This window comes from Pan paniscus, chromosome 20 (assembly GCF_029289425.2).
Source record: "Pan paniscus chromosome 20, NHGRI_mPanPan1-v2.0_pri, whole genome shotgun sequence".
In the NCBI taxonomy this organism is placed as follows: Eukaryota; Metazoa; Chordata; class Mammalia; order Primates; family Hominidae; genus Pan; species Pan paniscus.
The window spans coordinates 52839738-52857495 of record NC_073269.2 but is presented as its reverse complement, the minus strand read 5'-3'; the positions used below and the strand labels follow the sequence as shown (position 1 = coordinate 52857495).

Below are 17758 nucleotides of genomic sequence, written 5' to 3'. Positions count from 1 at the left end.
CATGTACCTGCATTGGCTATGAGGACAGATGACAGGTGAGGACCATCCATTCTGTGATGAGACCCTGTGGCTCCATTTTTTTGTGTGTGTGAGACAGAGTCTTGCTCCGTCATCCAGGATGGAGTGCAGTGGCGTGGTCTTGGCTCACTGCAACCTCTACCTCCTGGGTTCAAGCAATTCTGCTTCAGCCTCCCAAATAGCTGGGATTACAGGTGCGCACCACTACTCCTGGCTAATTTTTGTATTTTTAGTAGACGGGGTTTCACCATGTTGGCCAGGCTGGTCTCAAGTAATCCACCCACCTCAGCCTCCCCAAGTGCTGGGATTACAGACATGAACCACTGCGCTGGGCCCCATGCGCCTCCATTTTTGTATGGCGTGCCCTGCAATTAGAGCCATATTCTTGGATGTTCCATTGGGTATTAGGTCTGAGACAGCATCTCTAGCTCCGTGGGTGCCACGCTTGTACAGAAATCCTGATTCTGGGCCGGGCACGATAGCTCACACCTGTAATCCCAGCACTTTGGGAGGCCAAGGCGGGCGGATCATGAGGTCAGGAGTTGGAGACCAGCCTGGCCAACATGGTGAAACCCTGTCTCTACTAAAACTACAAAAATTAGCTGGGTGTGGTGGCAGGTACCTATAATCCCAGCTACTCGGGAGGCTGAGGCAGGAGAATCATTTGAACCTGGGGGGGTGGAGGTTGCAGTGAGCCGAGATCATACCATTGCACTCCAGCCTGGGTGACAGGGTGAGACTCTGTCTCAAAAAAAAAAAAAAGAAAAGAAAAAAAGAAATCCAGTTTCTCCAATATCCTGTGTTCCAGATCATCACGCAGTCCAAAGTATACTTGTATTATTTAAGGACTCTAGGCCTGCAGATACTGATTCAGTGCATTCAAAGCTCTTATAAATATTGCCATCGTCCACACACCATATCCAACTCTCGAGGTCTCAGCATATGCAGTCTTTGTCATGGTACAGCCCTGGTGTCATCAAGTCCTAATGGGTTATCAGCACAGACTTCACTGGCACAGCATCACAGATGATGGTCCCAGTTCCTATGGTGGCAAGAGAACCCCAAATGACTACATTCCAACAGGAGTTTAACTCTGTCCTGAGACTCATTCTGAGAGTTATAGATAAGATTCTGAAATTCTGGAAAGCATATGAGTGATTCAAGGCCAACACTGGGAAATGGTTCCTGTGTGCAAAGACCATTTGCCCTGCTGAAGCTCTTCTTGCAGGGCCAACACCGTTCTCCAAGCTTGCCTCCGTGATTACAGCATGCAGCCAAGACAGTGCCTACAATGAGGAGGTGTGGAACTGGAAAGCCCGGAGCAGGCGGGTACCAGAAGGGCTCCCAAAGGCTGGAGGAACATTCTTCACTCCAGAATAGAAAGCGATCCTGGAATCGTTTGGAATCACTGGAGATGTATTAGAGCACACATACAGAACGTCCAGTGGGAAACAGGGAGTTGAGCTGATTTCTCCATGGATGAGGATTTTAAAAGATAAAATAGGCAGGGCACAGTGGCTCATGCCTGTAATCCCAACACTTTGGGAGGCTGAGGTGGGAGGATCACTTGAGCCCAGGAGTTCGAGACCAGCCTGGGCAACGTAGCGAGACCCCATCTCTACAAAAAAATAAAAATAAAAAAATTATCTGGGCATGGTAGCGTATGTCTGTGGTTCCAGCTACTCAGGAGGCTGAGGCAGGAGGATTACTTGAGCCCAGGAGTTGAAGGCTGCAGTGAGCTATGATTGTGCCATTGTGCTTCAGCCTGGGGTACAGGGAGATCCTGTCTCTACAAAATAAAATAAGACAATAAGAAGTCATACTTCTGCCTAGTATGGTACAATGAACCTGAGTACAACTGAGAACTCTTTTTTTTTTTTTTTTGAGACTGAGTCTCGCTGTATTGCCCAGGCTGGAGTGCAGTGGCGTGATCTCAGCTCACTACAACCTCTGCCTCCTGGGTTCAAGTGATTCTCCTGCCTCAGCCTCCGGAGTAGCTGGGATTACAGGTGTGTGCCACTACACCTGGCTAAGTTTTGTATTTTTAGTAGAGATGGGGTTTTGCCATGTTGGCCAGTGTGGTCTCAAACTCCTGACCTCAAGTGATCAGCTGGCCTTGGCCTCCCAAAGTGCTGGGATTACAGGCGTGAGCCACCATGCGTGGCCCACACTACTAAGATTTAATCACACTACTTAGGGATTGCCTGGATTTCAGATCTACAGAAAAGAGAAAGTGGGGTACGGGGGGTGAGCAGACCTGGAGGGATAGTGACCTTAGGGGTGGGGGTGAGGAGAGGCATTTTCTTTTGGAAAGTTGGGGCTGGGGAAAGAGGGGGAACCAAAGGGGCCTCAGAAAAAGGAAGGTCAGGGTTAGAAGGGGGAACAGGTGTCTCTAGGGAGATGGACAGGAGTTTTGGGGAGGACTAGAAGGAGGTGCTTACCATAGAGGATTGGGGCTGGGTCAGAGCTTTGGCGGGGACTTTTGAGGCATCCCTTGTTGCAGTGGGAAAAGGTGGGGTGTGAGGCGTGTTCAGGGCCTGGGGGGCAGATGGGGTGATGTCGGGGCTACAAGCTGGAACTAGGGGTGGAGCTTTGGAGGGAACCTTTGAGGTATCCCTTGTTGGAGTGGGAAAATTTTGGGTGTGAGGCGTGTTCTGGGTCTGGGGGACAGATGGGGTGATGGCAGGGCTACAAGCTGAAACTGGGGACGGAGCTTTTGGGGGGAACCTTTGAGGTGTCCCTTGTTGGAGTGGAAAAGGGGTGTGGGTGTGTTCAGGGTCTGGGGGACAGATGGGGTGATGGTGGGGCTACAAGCTGGAACTTGGGGCAGAACTCTAAGGAGGGGCGGGCCTGAAGGGGCTGATACACTTACGGGTAGTAGTGCCTTTTGGAGGAGATCGTGCTGGGGGGTGATGGGACAGGACCAGGTGGGAGATTGGGTGGAAAGGGCACAACTTCTCAAGAAGAGACCTAGGAGGGGCAGACGCCATGTCTCTTACTCTCTGGCGCCCCCTGCAGGCTGCGGGCTGAACTACCACAAGCGCTGTGCCTTCAGCATCCCCAACAACTGTAGTGGGGCCCGCAAACGGCGCCTGTCATCCACGTCTCTGGCCAGTGGCCACTCGGTGCGCCTCGGCACCTCCGAGTCCCTGCCCTGCACGGCTGAAGAGCTGGTGAGGAGATGGGGGATGGGACGGGTTGGTGGCTAGGGGGGTGACTTGGCCCAGGCATGGGGCCAACGCACTGATGTGTCCCTTCCATTCTTGCCAACGACAGAGCCGTAGCACCACTGAACTCCTGCCTCGCCGTCCCCCGTCATCCTCTTCCTCCTCTTCTGCCTCATCGTATACGGGCCGCCCCATTGAGTTGGACAAGATGCTGCTCTCCAAGGTCAAGGTGCCGCACACCTTCCTCATCCACAGCTATACACGGCCCACCGTTTGCCAGGCTTGCAAGAAACTCCTCAAGGGCCTCTTCCGGCAGGGCCTGCAATGCAAAGGTTAGCTGGGCCTGTCGGGGAGGACAGACAGGGTCAGAACCTCCTTCCCACCCCAACCTGGTCTTGTGGCAGGACACAAGGATCTGAGCCTTGGGACCCCAGGGCCTCAGAAGGGGAGGGCCCTGAATCCTAGTGTTCTGGGACCTTTGGAATTCTGGAATCTTAGAACCTCAGTTGTGTGTGTGTGTGTGTGTGTGTGTGTGTATTGTTTTTTTTTGGAGACGGTGTCACTCTATCACCCAGGCTGGAGTGCAGTGGCGCAATCACGGCTCACTGCAGCTTCAACCTCCTGGGTTCAAGTGATCCTCCTGCCTCAGCCTCCCAAGTAGCTAGGACTACAGGTGGTGCCACCACACCCAGCTAATTTTCTTTTTTTTTTTTTTTTTTTGAGACGGAGTCTCACTCTGTCGCCCAGGCTGGAGTGCAGTGGTGTGATCTCGGCTCACTGCAAACTCTGCCTCCTGGGTTCACGACATTCTCCTGCCTCAGCCTCCTGAGTAGCTGCAACTACAGGCGCCCGCCACCACGCCTGGCTAATTTTTTTGTATTTTTAGTAGAGACGGGGTTTCACCATGTTAGCTAGGATGGTCTTGATCTCCTGACCTTGTGATCCACCTGCCTCGACCTCCCAAAATGCTGGGATTACAGGCGTGAGCCACCGCGCCTGGCCACACCCAGCTAATTTTTAAATCGTTTGTAGAGAGAAGGTATCACTATATTGTTCAGGCTGGTCTTGAACTCCTGGGCTCAAGCAATCCTCCTACCTCGGCCTCCCAAAGTGCTGGGATTACAGGTGTGAGCCACCGCGCCCAGCTGAACCTCAGTCTTTAGAACCTTGGAATCCTAGATTCATAACGTGCTTAGCATGGAATTCTAAAACTGTAGAACCTGAGAATTCTAGAATCAGAACCATAGCATTCAAGAATTCCGAATGATAGAATTCAGCTAAAATAACAACAGAACTTTAGATTACACATCTTAAATCTCCCAAGTTATAGACTCTCAGAACATGAGAATTTTGGAACTATGGGATTTGAGGGTAATAGAAACATAGGCGCATCAAATTTGAGAGTCTTAGATGTCTAGAATCATATAAGCTTGAAACCATCGTAACCTAGAATCCTGGAAATTCTAGACTCCCAGAACTTTGAACAATCAAATTCTAGAATCCAGCCAGGTGTGGTGGCTCATGCATGTAATCTCAGCACTTTGGGAGGCCAAGGTAGGTGGATCACTTGAGCCCAGGAGTTTAAGACCAGCCTGGGCAACATGGCGAAACCCTGTCTCTACAAAAAAAATTAAAAATTAGCCAGGCATGGCAGCATGCATCTGTGGTTCCAGCTACTTGGGACTCTGAGGAGGGAGGATTGCTTGAGCCCAGGAGGTTGAGGCTGCAGCGAGCCGTGATTGTGCCACTGCATTCCAGCCTGGGTGACAGAGCAAGAACTTGTCTCAAAAAAAGAAAAAAAAAAATTCTAGAACCTCAGAAGCCTAGATCCACATAAACTTAGAAACATACAATTCAAGAATTTACTGGAACAATCAAATTCTAGAATCTTAGAAGCCTAGAGCTAAAGAAGCATAGAAACATCAAATTCTAGAATCTTGTATGTATATAATCCTAGAACCTTGGAATCTGCAGATTCTGGAGGTAGAGAAGCCTAGAATTGTAGAACCCTAGAACTGTCAAATTTTAGAGTTTAGATATATAACACCCTAAAATCTTGGACATTAAAGAGTCTTAGAAGTCATTAAAGAGTCTTAGAAGTCTTAGAAGACATTGAAGAGTCTTAGATTCATAGATGTCTAGAGTTCTAGAAACTTGGACATCAAACTCTGAAGCCTTAGAAATACGGAATCAGGTCAGGGGCAGTAGCTCACACCTGTAATCCCAGCACTTTGGGAGGCTTAGGTGGGTGGATTGCTTGAGCCCAGGAGTTCAAGACCAGCTTGTACAACATGGAAAGACCCCATCTCTACAAAAAATACGAAAAATTAGCCGGGCATGGTAGTGCGTGCCTGTAGTTGCAGCTACTCAGGAGGCTGAGGTGGGAAGATCGCTTGAGCCTGGGAGGCAGAGGTTGCAGTGAGCCGAGATTGTACCATTGCACACTCTAGTCTCGGTGACAGCCAGACTGTTTCTTAAAAAAAAAAAAAAAAGAAATACAGAATCATAGAACCTTCATAAAATAGGTTTTTAGTAAATTCTAGAATCTTCGATGTATAGTGTCCCTAGAACTGTGGAAACACTGAACTCTACAGCAATGGTTCTTGACCAGGGGCCGTTTCGCTCCTAGGGGATGTTTGGCAAGGGTTGGAGATGGTTTTGTTTGGTACGCTGGGATAGTGCTACTGGCATCCAGTAGGTAGAAGTCAGAGATGCAGCTAAACATCCTACAATACACAGAGCAAGTGCCCTAAAACAAGGAATTATCCTGGGCACTGTGTTAGTGTCACGGGTTGAGGAACCCAGCCCTAGGGTGTTCAGAGTCTAGTCACAGCACATTAGAACCAATAACAGACACACACACACACACACACACACACACACACACACACACACACACACACACAAAGTCGGGCGCGGTGGCTCACGCCTGTAATCCCAGCACTTTTAGGAGGCCAAGGCAGGTGGACCATCTGAGGTCAGGAGCGCGAAACCAGCCTGACCAACATGGCGAAACCCCGTCTCTACTAAAAACAAAAAAATTAGCTGGGCGTGGTAGTGGGTGCCTGTAGTCCCACGCCCAGCTAATTTTTGTATTTTTAGTAGAGACGAGGTTTCACCATGTAGGGCAGGCTGGTTTCGAACTCCTGACCTCAAATGATCTGCTCTCCCCAGCCTCCCAAAATACTGAGATTACAGGCGGGAGCCACTGCACCCGGCAGTCGTCGGGATTTTGAGTCTAGCCCTCCTACTTAATCAAGACCCCCCGATAGTTGGGAAAACTGTGGCTGAAAGTGAGAAAATGACCAGGGCAGCAGCAGCCAGTGTTCTTACCCAGACGGCAAGAGTAGACTCTTTTGAGCCTGAGGCTTAGGGTCAAGGTTCAAGCCTTCCAGGTAACCTCTCTTCCCCTTCTCACCCGTTCCCTTGTTCCCTGTCCTACCAGACTGCAAGTTTAACTGTCACAAACGCTGCGCCACCCGCGTCCCTAATGACTGCCTGGGGGAGGCCCTTATCAATGGAGGTGAGAGGCTGGGGGGATGCTGGGGAGAAAGGGGAAGGGGCAGGACTGGGTGGAGACCCCTCTGATGCCTCCATCCCCACAGATGTGCCGATGGAGGAGGCCACCGACTTCAGCGAGGCTGACAAGAGCGCCCTCATGGATGAGTCAGAGGACTCCGGTGTCATCCCTGGCTCCCACTCAGAGAATGCGCTCCACGCCAGTGAGGAGGAGGAAGGCGAGGGAGGCAAGGCCCAGAGGTATACACAGAACCCTCCAAGAGACCCTGGGGGAAGTGAACCTGCACAGTGAACCTCAATTTCTTTTTCTCTACAATGGGCTGACATCACCTTATATTTATAAATTTTCCCAGTTCCTGAGGCAAACCTTTTAAAGCACTACAATTTTTTTAAAATAATTTTTTGTTTGAGACAGGGTCTCGGTCTGTCGCCCAGGCTGGTGCAGTGGTGCAGTCTTGACTCACTGCAGCCTTGACCACCTGGGCTCAAGCGATCCTGCCACCTTAGCCTCTCGAGTAGCTGGGACCACAGGCTTGTCCACCACACCCAGCTAATTTTTGTATTTCTGTAGAGACAGGGTCTACCCTATGTTGCCCAGGCTGGTCTTGAACTCCTGACTCCTGAGCTCAAGTGATCCACCCGCCTCAGCCTCCCAAAGGGTCTTGCTTTGTTGCCCACTGGAGTGCGGTGGTGTGATTGTGGCTCACTGTAACCTCAAACTCCTGGGCTCAGGTGATCCTCCTGCCTCAGCCTCCCGAGTATCTGGGACTACAGGGATGCACTGCTATCCCTGGCTAATTTTAGACGGCGTTTCACTCTTGTTGCCCAGGCTGGAGTGCAGTGATGCAATTTCAGTTCATTGCAACCTCTGCCTCCTGGGTTCAAGCGATTCTCCTGCCTCAGCCTCCCAAGTAGCTGGGACTACAGGCACCCGCCACCATGCCTGGCTACTTTTTTTGTATTTTTAGTAGAGACAGGGTTTTGCCATGTTGGTCAGGCTGGTCTTGAACTCCCGACCTCAGGTAATCCACCTGCCTCGGCCTCCCAAAGTGCTGGGATTACAGGCATGAGCCACCGCGCCTGACCTATATTCCTCTTCTTTTTTTTTTTTTTTTTTTTTGAGATAGGGGCTCTTGCTATGTTGCCCAGGGTGGTCTTGAACTTCTGTGCTCAAGCAATCCTCCCACCTCAGCCTCCCAAAGTTCTGGGATTACAGGTGTGCGCCACTGTGCCCCCAGCCTATGCATTTTTAAACTATACACGGAGTTCATACTTAGCTCCACTGGAATGTGAGCTCAGGTGCATGAGGGCAAGGATATTTTCTGCCCTCCCAGGTACCTAGGACAGGACTGGCTCAGATCAGGCACTTCCTATCTGGGTGTGGCGTGAATGTTTATTGAGAAAGCACAGTTCACACAGGCGCTGGAGGGTGACAGCCCAGATCCCAGCTCTACCACTTCACTTGCTAGGCGCTTCCCTGTGTGCCACGGTTTCCTCCTGGGGCGATGAGGTACCTACCCCACAGGGTGATAAACCTGGGGTAGGGGTAAGGGGGCACCCTCACAGGTGCACTGGAAAATATTTAATGAGCACCTGCTGTGTTCAAGCACACAGCTATGAACAAAAGAGGTAAAAGTCTGCCCTTCTGGAGCTGACTGCCTCAGCGGGGAGACAGCTAATAAATGCATCCATAGCATCGGGTATTGGTAATGGTGATTAAAACAAGAGGAGATGGAGAATGGGGGACATGCTATCTTAGGGTCCTTCAAGGAGACCTCGCTGAGGAAGTGGCAGTTGAAGGGAGGGGAGGGAAGGAGCCTTGTGGGGCTCTGGGGGAAAAGGCTTCCAGGCAGAGGCAACAGCGAGCGCAAAGGCCCTTGGGTGGAGGCACCGTGTTCCAGGGACAGCAAAGAGACCCATGTAGCTGCAGCAGGGAGGGCGAGGGGAAGAGGGTTGGACAGAAAGGGGATGGGTAAGCCAGTCACAGTGACGACAGAGTGTTTTCCTGTGGTGCCTCCCAACCCAAGCAGCCTGAAGCCGCAGGTTCCCTTTCTCCCACGTCTTTCCTGGGAATGCCTAGTAACACAGTCATACACTGTCAAGAGTTGGACCTTGAGGGATTGGGGGTGGCGGGTGTGGGGAGAGGCAGCCTATTTCACAGATGGGGAAACTGAGTCTCAGGCAAAGAGATGTGATCAAGGCCACCCAGGTTCTGATCTAGCACAGGGATCCAGAGATTGTTGGTTCCAGAGTTGAGCAAGTCACTTAATCTGTCAAATCTCAAACTCCTGACCTCAAGTGATCCCCCCACTTCTGCCTCCCAAAGTGTTGGGATTACAGGCATGAGCCACCATGCCCAGCAGGCCACTTAATCTCTGTAGACCTTCCTTACTGTACTAACAGCATCTGCACAAATGAGGGAGGTGAGGCCCAGAGAGGTTGAATCACTTACCCAATGTCACACAGCTGGCTCCACAATTGCTGGACTAAATACCAATTAGCACTTACTGGAGGTCCTCTGTATGCCAGGCACTGTACTAAGCTCCGTAGAAAGGTTTCCACTCATCATAGCATCCCCTTTGGGTGGACAAACTGAGGCATGAAGAGGTTAGGTAATTTGCTAGGCAGCCTGACTTCAGAAAGGCCTACTACAGAAGCCCTCTCAAGAATCTCCTTCTGGGCCAGCGTGGTGGCTCACACCTGTAAGCACTTTGGGAGGCCGAGGCAGATGGATCTCTTGAACGGATTCTAAGGGTGGGTTATAAGGGTGGGACTAGGGGCAGGAGTTAGGGAAGGAGTTGAGGCAAAGAGTTCGAGACCAGCCTGGCCAACATGGTGAAACCTCATCACTACTAAAAATACATAAATTAGCCAGGGGTGGTGGCTTGCACCTAATGGTCACCGTGATTGTCCCAGCCACTCAGGAGGCTGAGGCACGAGAATCGCTTGAACCCGAGAGGCAGAGGTTGCAGTGAGCCGAGATCGCACCACTGCATTCCAGCCTGGGTGACAGAGCAAGCCTCTTAAAAAACAAACAAAAAGCAACTCCCGGGTGTGTGTTGGGGGGAAAATGTCAAAACAAAAACCAACCAAACAAAAACAGTCCCCAACTCCCTAGTTTCCCAGAGATGCCCCCTGCATTCCCAAGCAGCATGGTCACTTTCTGCATGTGACTTCTCACCCCTTCCTCTTCCTTCGCAGCTCCCTGGGGTACATCCCCCTAATGAGGGTGGTGCAATCGGTGCGACACACGACGCGGAAATCCAGCACCACGCTGCGGGAGGGTTGGGTGGTTCATTACAGCAACAAGGACACGCTGGTGAGTGGCCGGGGCGGGGCCGGGTACGGCGGAGCGAAGGCTGGAAGAGGGGCGGCTCAGCTTGAGTAGGCGGGGCTAGGTGGGTGGGGCTGGAGCTAGGCGCGAGCGGGGCCAGTAGTGGGCTGGGCCGTGCTGGAGGCGGGGCTAGAATTAGAAGTGTGGGCTATAAGGGTGGGACAACGGGCAGGAGTTAGGGAAGACCCGGGGCTCAGGGCAAGGTCGGGGGCGGGGCTAGAGTTAGGGGAGGAGCTTGGCTGGAGGAAGAGGGCTAAGTGGGGGCGAGTCTGGGGTTAGGGCGTGGGGGCTGGGCTAGGGTTAAGGCTAGGGGCGGGGCTAGGGTTAGGGCGTGTGGTGGGGTGGGGTTACGGCGTGGGGTAGGTGCTAGAGTTAGGGCGTGCACGTGGTGCTCCAGGCACCTGGAGCCCCAAGCAGCTCCACGGGATAGGGACTGGGCAGGAAAGTCTGGCGGTTCACGTGACTCTTCAAACATCTCTGCAGAGAAAGCGGCACTATTGGCGCCTGGACTGCAAGTGTATCACGCTCTTCCAGAACAACACGACCAACAGATACTATAAGGTAAGCCGCCGGGCTTTCAGCTCCCTCGGACTTCCCGCTGTGCCCACAAACTTTCCCACACCTCCTCCTACCCCCAGTTACTCCAGACAGATCCTGCAAATCACACCCTCTGCCCACCCCCAGCCTCCCTGCTTCCAGCTCATCAGCAAGTGCTGCCCATCCGATTCTGGCTCCACCACTTTCCAGCGAGGGGGACTCCGGGCAGGTTCCCTTACTTCTCAGTGCCTCACGCTTCTCACCTGTAAAATGCCTCAAATGCTAATACTCACCTCAGGGCTGGTGCGAGAATTCAAAGAGCCAATCCACTAAACCAATCGGCTTAAGGCGTGGTATATATTAAGCTCCCAGTAATTCTAAGGCTGTTCTCACTATTCCTTTATTTTTTGTTATTTATTTATTTTTTGAGACAGAGTCTCACTCTGTCGCCCAGCTGGAGTGCAGTGGCGCGATCTCGGCTCACTGCAACCTCCGCTTCCCGGGTTCAAGCGATTCTCCTGCCTCAGCCTCCCACCCGAGGACTACAGGTGAATGCCACCACACCCAGCTAATTTTTGTATTTTTAGTAGAGACGGGGTTTCACCATGTTGGACAGGATGGTCTTGATCTCTTGACCTCATGATATGCCCCCCTCGGCCTCCCAAAGTGCTGGGATTACAGGCATGAGCCACCGCGCCCGGCCTCACTATTTCTTTATAATTAATGTATTGCATTATGTGTGCGTATTCGTCACCACCTCCCATGCCCACACTGTGTCCCAGCCACTGTCTTCCACCTGGATGGTTTCAGCCTTCTCCTTGCAGGGTCCTTGCTTCTGACCTCACAACCTCTGTCATTTCCCCCACAGCCAGGGGAGTCTTTATTAAAACCGTCAAACCCCCCAGTGGCTCCCATTGTCTTAGAGTAATAAAACCTGGACTCCAGCTGTTACCTGCCCTGGAGCGTCTTCCTTAAACTTTCCATGGCTGGTTCCTTATCATCTTCCCATTTTGCTCAGACCACACCATCTAAAATGCTGTCCTTGGCCAGGCATGGTGGCTCACGCCTGTAATCCCAGCGCTTTCAGAGGCCGAGGCGGGCGGATCACTTGAGATCATGAGTTCGAAACCAGCCTGGCCAATATGGTGAAACCTTGTCTGTACTAAAAATACAAAAATTAGCTGGGCATGGTGGCGGGTGCCTATAACCCCAGCTACTTGGGAGGCTGAGGCAGGAGAATTGCTTGAACCTGGGAGGTGGAGGTTGCAGTGAGCTGAGATCGTGTCACTGCACTCCTGCCTGGGCAACAGAGCAAGACTCCATCTCAAAAAAATAAAATAAAATAAAATGCTGTCCTCACCATGCTCCCCCGACGTGTCCATGTCATCACCTGGTTTTATGGGCTGCCTAAGTCACTCATTCTTTCCTCTCTCCTACCTCCCTCCTTCCTCTTTTGACACGTTTCCCACCCCATGGTCCCTGTGCCTTCTGTCCCGCCTGGGTCCCCTCAGCCTCCTTCCTGGTTCTCTGTCTCCATCTCATTCTATTCCATCTGCCCTCCGCACACAAGCGGATGATGCTCAAAAGCCTTCAGTGGCTTCCTAGGGCCCTTGGACAAAGCCCAGGCTCTTCCTTGTGGCCCGCAAAGCCCTGTGTGGCCTCATTTCCTCCATTTATTATCAAACGTTTATTTTTGAGACGGAATCTCGCTTTGTCACCTAGGCTGGAGTGCAGTGGCGCGATCTTGGCTCACTGCAACCTCCGCCTCCGGGGTTCAAGTGATTCTTCTGCCTCAGCCTCCCAAGTAGCTAGGATTATAGGTGTGTCACCACGCCTGGCTAATTTTTGTATTTTTAGTAGAGATGGGCTTTCACCATGTTGGTCAGGCTGGTCTCGAACTCCTGACTTTGTGATCCGCCCACCTTGGCCTCCCAAAGTGTTGGGATTACAGGCATGAGCCACCACACCCGGCCCATTTATTTATTTTGAGACAGGCTCTTGCCCTGTCTCCCAGGTGCAGTGGCATGATTATGGCTCACTGTAACCTCTGCCTCCCTGGCTCAAATGATTCTCCCACCTCCACAGTAGCTGGGATTACAGGTGCGCACCACCACACCTGGCTAGTTTTTTTATTTTTTGTAGAGATGGGGGTCTCATTGTGTTGCTCTGGCTGGTCTCAAACTCCTGGGCTCCAGCGATCTGCCTGCCTTGGCCTCCCAAAGTGCTGGGATTACAGGCTTATGGCACCATGCCTAATTTTTAAATTTTTTGTAGAGCTGGGGTCTCACTGTGTTGCCCAGGCTGGTCTTGAACTCCTGGGCCATCTGCCCACCTCGGCCTCCCAAAGTGCTGGGAGTACAGGCACGAGCCACCACATCCGGCCATCAAATGTTTATCAAGCTTTTACTATGTCCAGGCACCGCCCAGGTGATGGGGATACAGCTTGGCTTTTGAGCATAGCCTTTCCTTAGGGCCTTTGCACATGCTGTTCCCCTACTCCTTGCCAACTGGCTTCTTCTTACCTTTCTGGTCTCTGCTTCAATATCACTTCTGCCAGTAATTATTATTATTATTATTATTATTTTTGAGACGGAATCTCACTCTGTCGCCCAGGCTGGAGTGCAGTGGTGCGATCTTGGCTCATTACAACCACCGCCTCCCAGGTGCAAGCGATTTTCCTGCCTCAGCCTCCCGATTAGCTGGGATTACAGGCGCACACCACCACGCCTGGCTAATTTTTGTATTTTCAGTAGAGACGGGATTTTGCCATGTTGGCCAGGCTGGTCTCGAACTCCTGACCTCAAGTGAGCTGCCCGCCTCGGCCTTCCAAAGTGTTGGGATTACAGGCATGAGCCACCGCACCTGGCCTCTGCCAGTAATTATAAAAGAACAGTGAGAACAGGCTTAGAATTACTGGGAACTTGTCTGACCACTGTGCAAACCAGGCCCATCCCCATCAACATGGATCCTGTGTATCCTTCTGGGTAAGCACTAGAATTCCAGGGTCTGCCTGGCATCCTCACCTGTGCTGGTTCCACGTCCTGCAGGAAATTCCACTGTCAGAAATCCTCACGGTGGAGTCCGCCCAGAACTTCAGCCTTGTGCCGCCGGGCACCAACCCACACTGCTTTGAGATCGTCACTGCCAATGCCACCTACTTCGTGGGCGAGATGCCTGGCGGGACTCCGGGTGGGCCAAGTGGGCAGGGGGCTGAGGCCGCCCGGGGCTGGGAGACAGCCATCCGCCAGGCCCTGATGCCCGTCATCCTTCAGGACGCACCCAGCACCCCAGGCCACGCGCCCCACAGTAAGTCCTCCCACCCCGGGTCCTTGAGAGAATAGGTCTAGATGGGTGGGGCAGGGTTCTGGGGAATGGAAGGGCCAAAGAGGAAAGTGGGCAATGGTGGGGTTGAGAACGCAGCTTCTGGACTCAGCAGGCCTGGGTTCAAACTCTGTTAATCACTCCTGTTAATCCCAGCGCTTTGGGAAGCCAAGGAGGGAGGATCACTTGAGGCCAGGAGTTTAAGACCAGCCTGGGCAACATAATGAGATTCCATCTCTACAAAAAATAAAAACAATTAGCCAGGTGTGGTGGCGCACACCTGTAGTTCCAGGTACTTGGAAGGCTGAGGCAGGAGAATTGCTTGAGCCTGGGAGTAGTGAGTCATGATTGCATCACTGCACTCCAGTCTGGGTGACAGAGCAAGACTCTGTCTCCAAAACAGAAAAAACAACAACAACAACAAAAATCCACAGCAAATCTCTGTTAAGCTCCTGGCCTGATATGTGGCCCTGGGCATATCACTTCCCCTCCATGAGCCTTGTCCCAGGTGCTGATAAGTCCTCATGCACTTACTGAGTGCCTCCTCTGTGCGGGACAGTGCTGGGGACCCAGTGGTGGCCAGGACAGCCCAAGACCTGCCCTCATGGGGCTCAGAGTCTAGTAGGGCAGAATACCCATCTTCAGAGAGTGACAGTCCAGGGTGGGCAGGGTTGGGACAAGGAAGCTAGGGAGCTGGAGGAGCCCAGAGGGGTACCTGACCCAATCTGGGTATATAGGGGGGCTTCCTGGAGGAGGTGACATCTGAACTGAGATCTGGAGGCCGAGGCAGGGTGAGATGTGGGAAAGAAAATGGGAGGTCATTTTAGGCAGAGGCAAAAAATGTTGAGAGAGTACCAGGTTCCCACCCTCTGGAGCTTATAATCCAGTGTGGGTGACAGACATTGATCATTAACCCATACAAGCAACGAGTGTGATGCAGAGCATTTGCGAGAGTAATCCAACTTGGTCCTAGGAGTGACATTTGAGCTTACACTTGAGGATGAGGAGGATTTAGCTAAGTCTAGGATGAAGGAAAGAGTATTCCTGGCAGAGGAAACAGCATATGCAGAGACCAGAAGGTAGAAGAGAGCTTGCTGTATTTGAGGCCCAGCAAGGAGGCCAGTGTGTCAGGAATAGCATGTTGGGGGTAGAAGTCAGAGGTAGATGAGGGTCTAGGCCATGGCTTTTAGGCCATTTAAGGGGCTCAGGCTTCTTCCTGAGGGCACTGGGGAGCCATGGCAGAGTTGTGAGCAGAGGAGGGACAGGGTCAGTCTTGTGCCTCAGTAAGATCCCTCTGGCTTCTCTGTGGGAGGTGAGTAGGAAGGGGCAGGATTGGGGCAAGGAGACCAGGGAAGGGGCTGTGGGGTGAGGACCCAGAGTTGGGGGGCGAGCAGGGGCCTAGACTGGTGGAAGAGAGAGACATTCAAATGGCAGAAGGCTCGGACTTTAGAAATGTCTGGCTCTGGTTGGGTTTGTAGGGGGAAAAGTTCAAGGGAAGATGCAGGAGTCAGTCTGGGCTTTCCCTCTAAGACTCAGTTTCCTTCTCTGTACAATGGGGTCAGTCTGCCTCCCCTGGTGCTGAGATCCTGGGGTAAAATGCTCAGCAAAATCATCTGTAACATCACTCCTTTAGCCACTCAGCACATCTCATTTACTCCTCCTGGTGGCTCTATGAGGGAGGTCCTTTTATTATTCCCATTTTCTAGATGAGGAAACTGAGGTTCGTAGTGGACAAGTCACCAGCCTGAAGTTGCACATTGTATCGAACATTGGATTCAAATCTGGGTGGCCTGACTCCCAAGTCTGCTTTTGCAGGTATGGGTGGAGATAATCCTGAGCCTGGAGTCCCCTCACCTCTGTCTCTCCCCTCTCCCTAGGACAAGCTTCTCTGAGCATCTCTGTGTCCAACAGTCAGATCCAAGAGAATGTGGTGAGACTCCTGCCCCCACCTGATGCCCTCCCCTCCCACAAACCCTCCCCAGCTCTCTCGTCTCCTTGACTCCCCCTTCCCCATTTCCATTTGCACCCCTGACCTGCCCTGTCTTCACCCTGTAGGACATTGCCACTGTCTACCAGATCTTCCCTGACGAAGTGCTGGGCTCAGGGCAGTTTGGAGTGGTCTATGGAGGTGAGGACACTTCAGAGCTAACCCAGAGGGAGCCCGGGGCTGGGGGAAGCTGCTGTGGCTCCAGCCCTTTCTTTCTGGCTCCAGCCCTTCCTTTCTGATTGGTCACATGCTCACCTCCCATGTTGATTGGCTTAGCTAGATCCTTGGTGGACTGATTGCAGGTTCTCCTTTTCTCAGTGGGAAAAACCAATGGACATTCCTCCTGTTATTAATAGGAAGGGTAAATCCGGCACTCTGATTGGTCACAGAGGTAGATTTTGATTGGATAGGGAAGGTAGATTCTGCACTCTGATTGACCACAGAGCTAGAACCTAGATTCTGATTGGACAGAGTAGATTCTGCATTCATATTGGCCACAGAACTAGTTCCTAGATTCTGATTGGATAAGAGGGTAGATTCTGCACTCTGGCCACAGAGCTAGATCCTAGATTCTGATTGAATAGGAGGGTAGATTCTGCATTCTGATTGGCCACAGGGCTAGATCCTAGATTCTGATTGGATTAGAGGGTAGATTCTGCATTCTGATTGGCCACAGGCTAAATCCTAGATTCTGATTGTATGGGGGGGGTGGTAAATTTTACACTTTGATTTGCCACAGAGCTAGATCGGAGTTCAATAGGACAGGGAGGGTAACTTCTACACTCTAAACTCTAAGACTCAGTTTCCTTCTCTGTATAATAGGGTCAGTCTGCCTCCCCTGGTGCTGGTGTCTCTCCCCTGTCCCCAGGACTCTTATGGGTCACACAAAACTAGATGCTAGATTCCGACTGGTTATAAATCCAGTTTCCCATGTTTTACATTCTCTTCTTCGGAGCTTTTTGTTTGTTTTTTGCTTTCCTTCTTTCTGCCTTTACTCCCAAGGTGCACCTCAGGTGGCCTTTTCACATATCTCCTGGGGCCTTCCAACTCTGCCCAACTCTGGCTGTCTCCATGGTGGGGGGCAGAGGTTGGCAGAGGTGGAGATACTCCTGCCAGGACTGGGTGGTCTTGCTCTCTCATCTCCCATCTCTTCTACTCCCTGTGCAGGAAAACACCGGAAGACAGGCCGGGACGTGGCAGTTAAGGTCATTGACAAACTGCGCTTCCCTACCAAGCAGGAGAGCCAGCTCCGGAATGAAGTGGCCATTCTGCAGGTAACCACCAGGCCGCCTTCCCTTTCTGCTTCTTCCTTTCATGGGCCAGCTGACCCAGTGTAGGGGTGGTCAGGGAAGGCTTCCCGGGGGAGGGCATATGCATGTTGAGACTGAAGGGGAGAAGGTGTTCTTAGCAGAGGGACCAGCCTGTACAAAGGCCTGGTGAGAGGGAGCATGAGGTTTTCTAGAAAGGAGGTACTGGGAGACGAGGCCAGGGAGGAGGGCGGAGCCAGACCCTTTGGACTTTCTCCTGAGGGTACTGGGGAGCCACAGAAGGCTTTTGAGCAAGGGAGGGGCAGGATCAGGTGTGTACGTTAGGAAAATCCCTCAGGCTGCCATCTGGAGGGTGGGTGGAAAGGGAAGTGATTGTAGCCAGGAGGCTGAGTGGGGATCTGGGTGGGAGAGAGGGGTTAGGCCAGGATAGGACTGGAGAATGTGAGAGGGGGTATGGATTTAAAAGATACAGATGTGCAGAGCTCTCCCCATTTCTCCAAGCTCCCCCTCCTCCCTCCTGCAACCCTGGGCCTCCACCAGAATTTCAGGATGTAAAGATCCTTCTGGGCCGGGCATGGTGGCTCACGCCTGTAATCCCAGCACTTTG

The 17758-nt window shown here is 52.1% G+C and overlaps 1 protein-coding gene across 6 annotated transcripts in view; it reads left to right on the top strand.

Annotated features, from left to right (window-relative positions):
• The window catches only part of PRKD2 (protein kinase D2), a 44708-nt gene that overhangs the window by 11244 nt on the left and 15706 nt on the right, over positions 1-17758 (top strand). For all 6 annotated transcript variants that reach the window (XM_055104306.3, XM_063600425.1, XM_034945996.3 and 3 more), the window contains 10 exons: positions 3037-3191; positions 3295-3517; positions 6631-6708; positions 6791-6944; positions 9906-10023; positions 10522-10599; positions 13623-13881; positions 15774-15826; positions 15952-16024; positions 17051-17157. In XM_055104306.3, the coding sequence (XP_054960281.2) occupies positions 3037-3191; positions 3295-3517; positions 6631-6708; positions 6791-6944; positions 9906-10023; positions 10522-10599; positions 13623-13881; positions 15774-15826; positions 15952-16024; positions 17051-17157 (1298 nt within the window). The remainder of the gene's footprint in view (positions 1-3036; positions 3192-3294; positions 3518-6630; positions 6709-6790; positions 6945-9905; positions 10024-10521; positions 10600-13622; positions 13882-15773; positions 15827-15951; positions 16025-17050; positions 17158-17758) is intronic.